The sequence below is a fragment of the Pseudopipra pipra genome, chromosome 6, assembly GCF_036250125.1.
Source record: "Pseudopipra pipra isolate bDixPip1 chromosome 6, bDixPip1.hap1, whole genome shotgun sequence".
Lineage (NCBI taxonomy): Eukaryota > Metazoa > Chordata > Aves > Passeriformes > Pipridae > Pseudopipra > Pseudopipra pipra.
The window spans coordinates 871,506-881,645 of NC_087554.1; the positions used below are offsets into that span (position 1 = coordinate 871,506).

Sequence of the window (10,140 nt, forward strand, 5' to 3'; positions counted from 1 at the left end):
CACTCATCAGGATGCACGAGGAGGAGGAGCTGGAGATGCAGAGGTGCAGGGGGTCCCTGAGCAGTGGGAAGTGGGATTTGGGGAAGCTCCCTGTGCCCAGAGCTGCCTGCAGGCAGTGGAGGGTCTCTGGTGTGGGATGAGGGAGCTGGCATTGTCCCTCCACGCTCCTGGCTGGGGTTTGGGGTGGGTTTGTGGGGTTTGGGGTGATTTTCTGGGGGTTTTTATCGCAACTTCCTAAGGAAAGCTGCCAACCTGGGAGGCAAATCGAGAGTGAGAGACCCCTGCATCCCCTCCCCTGGGTGCCCAGGCCCGTCGCCCCCGGGCAGGGCAGAGCATCTCCCGCAACACCGGCAAGTCGCTTCTCCCCCGCTCCGCTCTGCCCGGGGGGGGGTTTAGGCCGGGTTAAGCCAAACCCCGAGGAGGGTCTGGCGAGCGCAGAGACCGCCCAGCTCATGGCACGGATGAGCGGGCAGTGCCGCCCGGCTCCGCCCCGAGCTGGGCTGGGCGAGGGAGCGGAGCCGCTCCCGGTCTGGCACGGCCGGGAAGCATCCCGGGTTGGGGGGCGGGGGGGGCGGAGATCCCGGGGCTGAGCTCCCAACCCGCAGGGACCCCCGGGCAGCGGAGAGGGGGTCCCGCCCGGTACCCACCGGCGGGAAGCATCCCGGGAGGGAGGAGCTCCTTGGATCCCGGGGCTGAGCTCGGGGACCCCCGGGCAGCGGAGGGGGCTCTGCCCGGTCCCCACCGCCGGCCGGGCGGACCCCGGCGGTCGCCGCGTTCCCCCCGCCGTGGGAGCGGACACCCCGAGGATCCCCGCAGATCCCCGAGGATTTGTACCTGTCCAGGTAAAGCGCGGCGGGAGGAACCGGGGGGTGCGGGGGGTGCAGCGGTGGGGGCCGCCGGTTTTGGTGCCCGTGGGGGTGGGATGGGTCCCCTGCGAGGGGCCGGGGAGGGCGGTGGGTGAGCGCGGAGCCCAAATCCTTGTGTTTTGGCAAGTTTGGGATGCGTCTTTTTATCCGTGCCAGGAGCGAACTCCATCCCACTCCTGTGCCCTGCGGATGGAGGCCAGGCAGGGCAGGAGGGGGATGGAAGGGGCTGGCAGAGCCCCGCCCGGGTGGGCACAGCCGCAGGACCAGTGGCACCAGCGAGCCGAGTTTAGCCCGGGCTCAGCACACCCGGCACGGCAGGGAGGGATGGATGAGCAGGGAGATGGCTGGAACCTGGACTGGGACATTTGGGGACTGCAGCGTGCTCGGGGAGGGGTCGTACCCAGGTTGGTCCCTTTGCTCTGGGACCAGCAATTTGGTTTCTGTGCCTGCAGCCTCAGCTGGTGGTGGTGCCAGAACAGCAGCCGGGTGACAAGTCCCGAAGGTTGGGGGGGACCCCCTTTTCCAGGGGGGACACACGGCTTTGATGCTGTTTCTCTCTCCTCGTCCAGCTGTTTTATTGCCCCTCCAAGCGGGAAAAGGAACCCAAGGTCTGCAGCAGCTCCCAAGGAAAACAAAGCTGCCCTGGCCCTGAGTATTGGGATGTTAGGATGGATGGAGGGGGCTCTGTACCCCAAACCAGGGTTCTGCACCCTGTTCTGGGATTCTGCACCCTGTTCTGGGGCTCTCTACCCCAAACCAGGGCTCTGCACCCTGGTCTTGAGGTCTGTGGGTAAGAAATCCACCTATCCCTGAGCTGCCGGCAGCGGGAGAATGGTGCCAGCTCCTTCCAAATCCCTCAGGTTTGATTTCCCAGGATTTTGAGCAGCAGGTCAGGGGGATGTCAGAGCAGCTCAGTGAAACGCTCCGGGGAAGAGCTTAGTTTACAAAAAAAGCCATGAATCCTTCCCCGAGCACCTCCACCTCCGTTTCCTCGCTCGGGAGAGGTTGATGCTGTTTTCCTAACAGGAAAATACCTCTGGATTTCATCCTAGAGCTGAGCACCGCAGTCTCTTTCCGGGTGATGCCTCGGAAATCTGCTTAACTTGCTGCTTAGAGAAGGAGGGTTTGAGGGGAGAAGCTCTGAAAGACAAGGAAAATCAGGAATTCTTTTTAATTTCCAAGAGAAATTGGGAAGAGATGGAGGAGGTTTGTCCTCCTGCAGGAAGAGTCGGTCGTGAAAACTTTGCTATTTTCGTGTTAAAAAAACCCAAACACTGGGGAACGTGGAAAGGAGCAAAGCCCCTTGCTTGGGCATGGGAGCTTTTCAGGGCACAAAAAGAGGTGGCAAATCTCCATCGTGTTGCTCTGTTTGGATGCCAGTTTTCAGCACCGAACAGCAGAGCATCCCTTGAGCTGAGCTCAGCCCGTGTGTGACACGAGTTCAGCACGTTCTCAGCCGGGTTACTCCTGTTTTATCGGTCGCCTGGGGAGGTTTGTGCCGGTGGGAGGAGGCTGGGGAGGAGCTGGGCATCTCCCAGCCCCACCTCAGCCTCACTGTCCCTTTGGGTTGCATTCGGGACCCCCCCCTCCCTCCTGTTAGCCCAAAAATGGACCGTGTGTCCCTGCAGAGGGTCCCCAGCCAGGCCAGGCCAGCACAGCTCATATTTTCCTCTATAATACACTGACAGCCCCACCTTTGCCTGTTAAAATCCAAGCCTGGATGGTTTTGGGGAGGGTTGATCACCCCACAGTGCTTGAAGCTGTGAGCACCTGAGAGGAGCTGGAGAGTGAGACCCAAATATTGCGGGATCATCCATCTGAGGCCAACCCAGCTCCTTCTCCCGTGCCATGAGTAGGCTTTGGGGCTGTGGAAATTCTGGAGAGGGGGCTCTGAGGGGGGTGGGGAGAGGGTTTAGGTGCAGTGCTGAGGTTGGGGGTCTGTGGGATCATGTCAGCATCCCATGGGCTGTGATCTCCTGGCTGGGATGCCAGGGAGCATTCTGGCTCAGTTCCTGTTAGATTTGCTTGCTGGGTGTTTTGGGGGATCTCAAACCCCCTTTGTACAGCAGGAAATAGTTGTCCTGGATAAATCCCCTTCGGCATCCGTGGTGCCTTCACTGGGATCTGCCTGGAGGAGCAGCTTCCCTCCATTAGGATGGATCTCTCGTATGACTCGATTGGGAAAACCCCTTCATGGGGGGAAGGTGGCGGAGCTTTCCCACCGTGGGAGCTGATTCCTGGGGAATGGCATCACCTGCAGCAACCCCAAAACTGGGGAGTGGGACTGCCCCCCTCACCTGGGGCCAGGGCAGAGCCTCGGGAGAGTCTGGCAAACTGCAGGAGGAGAAGAAAGATTTAAGCTGGAAAAGCAGCAAAGGGCTTTAAGGGCTGCGGGAGGGAGGACATTCCGGTTGGGAATGTCACCCACTAAACACTCACGAGGTAAATCGAGCGGCTCTGCCTCTTCCCAAGTGGTTTCCATCCCTCCTCCAGCTCCTGCCGCCGGCTGAGAGGCTTCAGCGCCTTTGCTCAGCGCCTGGAAGAGGAGCCAAGGCCGGGAGCAGCGGAGGGGGAGCGGTGATGGAACGCTCACTGCAGGAAAATCACAAGGCGTTCGATTTTTGAACGATTTTGCCTTCGCCCTGAGGCCGTGTCTCGCGCATTCCAGGCTGTCCCGCTCGCAGGGAGCGTTTGCCATGGACACCGGGCACGTCAGCAGGTCCCGCTTCAGCGGTGAGTCCTCCCCAGAGAGCCCGGGGAGGGTTTGGGGCAGAGCTGGCCGGGCTCACACCGAGGTCTTTTTTGGGAGGGGATGGCTGGTCCTCGCTGCTTCCCACCGGGAGAACCCTCTGCTCCACACGCCTGTGGGATTTTGTTTGCCAAAACGTGGGTAAAACCCTTAAAAGCCTCCAAGATATGGGGTTTAGTTTCCTAAAACGTGGGGAAAACCCTTAAAGCCCCCAAGTTTCAGTGCTCAGCCCTCAGAAAGGGGCAGGAGTGAGGAGGAAGCAGGTTGCAGTTCAGCTGGGATTTTTGTACCTGGAGTAATTCAGAAGCAGGCGCCAGTAAAGGATTATTCTGCCAATTTTATTTTTATTCTCGAGTTTTGCCCCTCTGTCGTAGCAGGAGCCTGGGAACTCTGGCACAGGAAACCTCTGACTTCTTCCTCCAGCATCCTTAGCCAGGATGCAGGGATAAATCAGAGTCCTTATGGGGTTTGAGGAGAGGTGGAGGAAGCAGGGCCTGGCTCTTACCCCGAGGTTTAACCCCCGAGATCCCTCTGGGCTGCTCCCGGTATCCGGATTAGGTGCTTTGGATGCAGATAGTCAGTTCCTTCTGCTCATCCTTCCTCCGTTCCTGCCGGAGGAGGGCTGGGGGGAGCAGCAGGTTGTGCCTGTGCTCGGATGCGATGTGGGAGTTCAGCCCGGCTTTGGGCTTTTTCCGGCTCCGAAGGAGGGAGCGCCGCGCCGCGATGCCGGAGGGCTCCCCGGCAGCGCTCTGGGATGAGAAATCCTTTCTTTTCCCGCTGTTTTTACGCTCCCCGGAGCGGCCGGTGTCGGTTCCGCGCGGGAGTGATGGAGGCTGGTGCAATGCAGCAGGAACCGCTCGCTGGAGCATCGCTGCCGAGCCCGGCGCTCCCTCCCCGCTCGCTCCAGCAGCACCCGGGGGGCTCTGCCCCCGTTTCCAGCAGCTTTTGGGTTTGGTTTTTCCCCTATTTCTGGATTTTCCTGGCATCCCCAGCCCGTGGGGACCCAGGCGGCAGCGAGGGCGATGCAGATGCGCACGGGGCACATCTGTCGGTGGGACGGAGCCGCAGTTGGCGAAGGGACCCCCGGCACCCCGGGAGTGATGCAGCCACTCGCTGGGAAGCGGGGCTGGGAAGCAGGAGCACGTCACCTCCCGAGAAAGCCAAGCCAGGACTGTCATTTTTTTTGGCTGGCAAAGCCGCTGCCTGACCCGGGTGGGAGCTGTGGTTTATCCCCCCTTGGCCCATCCCGTCCTCGGAGCTCGGAGCCGAGTTCCTGGCGTGGAAGCGGCTGGGTCTGAAGGCTCAGCCCGGGGGTCGTGACGAGCTCACGGAGTCCCTTGTCCCCTCCAGTGGCCTCCAGCCCGCCGCGGTGGGAGATCGGGCTCTACGCCGCCGGCGCCTTGGCGCTGCTGGGAATCGCAGCCATCAACCTCTGGAAGCTCTGGCGCTCCGGCAGCTACCCGGCCCCTTCCCCCTTCCCCAACTATGACTACCGGTACCTGGAGCAGAAGTACGGAGCCGCGTATCCGGACGTCAGGCACAAGGTAAAAAGGGGGGAAAGTCGGGTTGGTCTCCTTCCCTTCGCAACGTGTGGGATACTGGAAGGGTGAAAATATCTCCTGGCTCCCAGCGGGAACGGCCACGGGCGGCGACCCGGTGCTGGTGGAGCGTTTGGGGGGATCGGCGGAGCTGGGAGCTGCGGGAGGCACCGGGCTCGCTGCCGCAGCAGCTTGGGGCCAGGCAGGGGCCGGGAGGCATCCAAAGAGGCGCCGGAGAAGCCCAGCTGGAGGGACGGGATGGCATCGCCTGGTTTCCTTTCCCTGGCAGCGAGGGCTGGCCCCGGGCTCGCAGCGGACGCCGGGTCAGAGCGCTGCCAGCCGCAGGAGCAGCCTGAGGGCAGAGGACACCTTGGAGAGCATCCAGGAGCTGGGCAGCCTGGAGCTGATGGGCAGAGACCTGGGCCTGGCCCACTACGGCCCCCTGAAGAAATCCATCTCGGCCGACTCCCTCAACTCCATCTCGTCCATCGGGAACAACTTCGGGCAGGATTTCACGGTGGGGCAGGTGGAGGTGTCCATGGAGTACGACGGGAAGGCGGCCGCCCTGCACGTGACGCTGCTGCAGGGCAAGGACCTGCTGGAGAAGGAGGACGCGCGGTTCGAGTCCTGCTTCATGCGGATCAGCCTCCTCCCGGCCGAGCAGATCGTCGGCATCTCCCGGGTGAGTCCCCCCAGGTCCCCCACAGAACCCTGGCATGGGATTTTGGGTGGCAGTATCCCTTGGGCACACTCCCCAGGGCAGTGGTGGGAGTTTGGGAGCAGGGAGCTCCAGACACCGGGTGCGGTTGGCACGGGATTTTGGGGGTTTCAGCTTCCCTGGGGCAGTGGGAAGTTTGGGGTTTGGGATTAGGAGACTTCAGGCATGCCAGGGCTGGATATGGTTGGCATGGGATTTTGGGGATGTCAGCTTCCCAGGGCAGTGACGGGGGTTTGGGAGTGGGAAGCTCCCGGTGCGTCCGGACTGGATGCAGTTGGCACAGGATTTTGGGGGGTGTCCCAGATGGGTTTGCACATCAGAGGCTTGGCATAGGCAGAGGTGTCTCCCCTTTGGCTGGGATTTGGGCTGACTTTGTCATCTCTGAGCGTGGCTGGTGGCAGTTTTCCTGCTTGAATTGCCCTGCTCCAAGTGCTGGGGATGCTGTGGGAGGTGGAAGAAGTGGCCTGGGGTGGAACTTGGGGGGCAGTGGCAGTTTGGGCAGGTGCTCTTGGTGTCTTGCCATGGTCCCACAGCCCCCTGAGTCCCCACAGCCCCCTGAGTCCCCAGAGGCCCTGCAATCCCTCTCCTTGCCACAGCTTTTCCCTCTCCATGCAGAAAGATCCATGTGGCTGCAATGTCAGGTCCACCACCGGGGATGGATTTGGGGCAAAACTTCTCTTTTTAAGCACCCCGAAAGCTGGTCTCAGAAAGCAGGAGCCTCAGTTTTCCTTCAGCAGCTGCTTTTTGGAGAGCTCAGGGTCAGCCAGTTTGATTTAATCGGGATATTTATTTGGAATCTTCATCCCACCAAAGAAACCCCTCTGCGGGGGATGAGGTGCTGCTCCACCCACACACACCCTCTGCTGCCTCCAAAATATTTCCACAGTGCCCTTTTAGACCGTTTTTCCATCCAGATCTCAGGCTCTTCGTTTTTGCTCTGGAGGTATTTATTATTTAGCATCATTATTTATAATTCACCAGCACTCTGTCCTCGGCTGCCCCCAGGCCACAGATGAAGGCCCAGTCGGAGCTTTTGGTGGTGCTTATGGAGGGGTTTGAAAAAAACAGCTTTGGGATCAACACCTTCAGGATGGGCCCCGGGAGCTGCTGCTGCCTCTGCTCCCAGGGAATGATGTGACATGGGGACAGTGTCAGCCAAAAGGCACCATTCCCGTTGGGCACAGGCAGGGATTGGTTTGGAGTGGGGTTGGGGATTACACCCCCTCAGCAAAATCCTGGAGCCCGATGTGGCCAAGCCAGATGCACATCCAAGGTCTCAGGGTGCCTGGATGGATCTGAGAGCACCAGACCAACCTCGATTTTTTTAATTAGAAAAATTAACAGGCGTTGGGGGCAGGTCACAGCCCTGATTTTCACCCCAGTCGCTGAGTGGCTGCTGTGGTGGGGTGGGAAATAACTCATCCCTGTGAAGGCTGGGACCCCCCAGCTCCATCAGGCCGGGGATGCCCTCCCTGGCTTCGTTGTTCTCGGGGATGCCCTCGCCCCCCGAGGCCACGCGCTCCTCGCAGCTCCCGTGAGGAGAGACAAGGTGGGTCTTGGACGTGGCCCCTAAACCCGAGGGGTGCCAGGGCAACCCCTCCTTCCCGTGGCAGATCCAGAGGAGCGCCTACGCCGTGGCCTTCGACGAGCGCTTCTCCATCCCGCTGGATCCGGCGGCGCTGGAGGAGAACAGCCTGCGCTTCTCCGTCTTCGGCATCGACGAGGACGAGAGGAGCGTCAGCACCGGCGTGGCCGAGCTCAAGCTCTCCGACCTGGACCTGGCCACGCGCCCCTTCAACGCCTGGCTCTACCTGCAGGACATGAGCAAGGTGAGCGGGGCCGGGGGGGTGCCCCGTCTCCCACCTCAGGGGGGGGCTCCCAGGGGTCGGTGGGTGACGGGGCGTTGTGTCCCGCAGCCCGTGGACACGGTGGGGGAGATCCTGCTCTCCCTGAGCTACCTGCCCACGGCCGAGCGGCTCACGGTGGTGGTGGTCAAGGCCAAGAACCTCGTGTGGACCAACGGCAAGGTGACCGCAGGTGAGAGGGCTGGGGGGGGGGGCGGGCGGGCACGGGGGGCTTGTGTTGGGCTGAGGTTTGCCCTGGTTTGTGCCACTGACCACACAGATCTTTACTGGAGCGGCTCCCGCTGAGGAAGAGCCACTAGAGAGGGTCCCCCCTCTTTCTCCACGTCCCTGGGGACACGTGTGACTGACCCTGGGGTCTCTCCCCCACCTCTCGAGCAGATCCCTTCGTCAAGGTGTACCTGCTGCAGGACGGGAGGAAGATCAGCAAGAAGAAGACGGCGGTGAAGAGGGGGGACACCAACCCCGTGTTCAACGAGGCCATGATCTTCTCCGTGCCGGCCATCGTGCTCCAGGTCTGGCCCAGCTTGGGGCACATACCACCGCTCCTCGAGCTCCCCAAATCCTCCAGTGGGGAGTTTCCAGGAGGATGAGGGGTTCTGGGGGGATCCTGGGAGCTGTGGGGGCCAGGGGTGTGCAGGGATGGTTTGGGGGTGTATGAGTGGGGCAGGGCATGGAGCAGACATGGGGAGGGGCTTTTAGGGGGATGTGGGTGTGGGTGACTTTTGGGGGATTGGTGGGAGGGCTGTTTGGAGGGGATGTGGATGTGTGGGGGCTGTCAGAGGGGATGTGAATGTGTGGAAGTGGCTGGTGGGGGGGATGCGTGTGGGGGACTCTTGTGGGGGGATGTAGATGTGTGGGCTGGGATATAAGGTGTGCATATGTATGGGGGGGTGTCTGTGTATGTGGACAGGGGCATATCTGGATTTAGGGGATGTGGGGAAAAATAGGAGGATGTGTAAGTATGGGGGTACAAGAAGGTGTGTATATATAGTGGCATGGGGGGATTTGGGGGAGGTTTCAAGTGCGGGGAGTGGGCTTGAAGAGGGTGGGGGCACAGAGGGCTGTATGTGGGGTACAGCTGTTTTGGGGGAGAATTTATGGGGTGGAGGGAGTATGGACGTTCTGTGTGTGTGTGCACTTGGGAAGAGCACGGGGATACGTGTCTGGGTTGGGGGCTGGTGTGTGGTGACACCCCTGTCGTGCCCCCCAGGAGCTGTCCCTGCGCGTGACGGTGGCCGAGAGCGGCGAGGACGGGCGCGGTGACAACACGGGCCACGTGCTCATCGGCCCCACCGCCAGCGGGATGGGCACCACGCACTGGAACCAGATGCTGGCCACGCTGAGGAAGCCCGTGTCCATGTGGCACCCGCTCCGCAGGAATTAGGGGGGCTCCTGGGGGGGCTGCACCCCGACGCCAGCTCTGCCGGGCACCGCGGGGCCAGGAGCCGCCGAGCAGGGGCTGAGCAGGACTCTGTGGCACCTCAGAGGGGCAGCTCCTGCCTAAAACACCCCGAGGATGGATGGAGCGACTCTGTGGCTTCATCTCTGCCCTCCTGGGTCCCCCACACATGGGGATTGTGGACAGACCAACTGGCAAGGAGCCCAGATGGACCAAAACCAGCCAGAACCTCCCCAGATGGCTAGGCTGAGCATCCCAGCGGCCTCAAAATTGGTGGAATCCTCAAACACGGACCCCAAGGCTGCACGGGAGAGGGGGGATTCCTTTGGAATGTGGGGTTTTCTGAGGGGGGTGATAAATGCCAGCACGGCGTGGCTCCTCTCGGCGAGAGCGGCAATCCTGGGGGGATTTTTAAGAGGGATTTCGGTGTGTCGTGCTGGGGACGGAATGTTTCCAGTGAGAACGGAGAAAGGGAGCAATAAGAGCAGAAAAAGCGATTGTTATTACATATGGCTTCTCCTTCCGTCTGTTTTCCCACGCAGTAAATCCCTGCCCGTCTCCGCTGGCCGCAAGGAGGGGGCTGGACTTGGTTTCCAAGGTTTCGAGGGTGACAGGCAGAGGGCTCCGCTGGAGCCTCTCGTGGCAGGGGATGCCCTGGGGCCGCATCCCCCCTTGCCTGGAGCCTCGGCTTTTCCCTGCCTGCAGGATGCTGGTGGGGAGCCAGGCTGGGAAAGCTGGGGGCCGTGTGCCAGGAAAGCAGCGCCGCGGGGCGAGCACATGCTGGGATGTGGCTGCCTGGGGGAAAAAGTGGGAATGAGCCATTTAGCCGTTTTCCCCCCATTAAAGGTGACTCCGAGGTGACTTATCCCGTGAGCTGGTGACACTTTTCCCTTCTCATCTGTCCTGCCTGACCTTGGCTTTGGGACAGGGCTGTGATGTCCCTGTTCCATCACACCCCTCTGCCTCCGGCTCCTTTCCCGTGCCTGTCTCTGCTCACTGATGCCC

At 61.3% G+C, this 10,140-nt stretch overlaps 1 protein-coding gene across 2 annotated transcripts; it reads left to right on the forward strand.

Moving 5' to 3' along the window:
• The first annotated feature begins 251 nt into the window (after positions 1 to 251).
• On the forward strand, positions 252 to 9,643 carry SYT12 (synaptotagmin 12). 2 transcript variants are annotated; one of them, XM_064659879.1, is made up of 8 exons: positions 252 to 842; positions 3,535 to 3,599; positions 4,966 to 5,159; positions 5,443 to 5,835; positions 7,485 to 7,700; positions 7,788 to 7,908; positions 8,115 to 8,248; positions 8,947 to 9,643. In XM_064659879.1, exons 2-8 carry the CDS (start codon positions 3,563 to 3,565, stop codon positions 9,118 to 9,120), a joined length of 1,269 nt encoding a protein of 422 aa, XP_064515949.1. In that variant the 5' UTR covers positions 252 to 842; positions 3,535 to 3,562; the 3' UTR covers positions 9,121 to 9,643. The 2 variants fall into 2 exon arrangements, with proteins under 2 accessions (XP_064515949.1, XP_064515948.1); XM_064659878.1 differs by having other exon boundaries at positions 253 to 842; positions 3,360 to 3,599.
• The last annotated feature ends 497 nt before the right edge of the window (positions 9,644 to 10,140 follow it).

What these genes read in the sequence shown, in the direction of transcription:
- SYT12 (XM_064659879.1), top strand. Translation starts at nt 3,563, where the DNA reads ATGGACACCGGGCACGTCAGCAGGTCCCGCTTCAGCG. An exon ending in CAACGGCAAGGTGACCGCAG is followed by an intron (nt 7,909 to 8,114) that starts GTGAGAGGGCTG and finishes CCTCTCGAGCAG; the next exon opens with ATCCCTTCGTCAAGGTGTAC. An exon ending in TGCCGGCCATCGTGCTCCAG is followed by an intron (nt 8,249 to 8,946) that starts GTCTGGCCCAGC and finishes CGTGCCCCCCAG; the next exon opens with GAGCTGTCCCTGCGCGTGAC.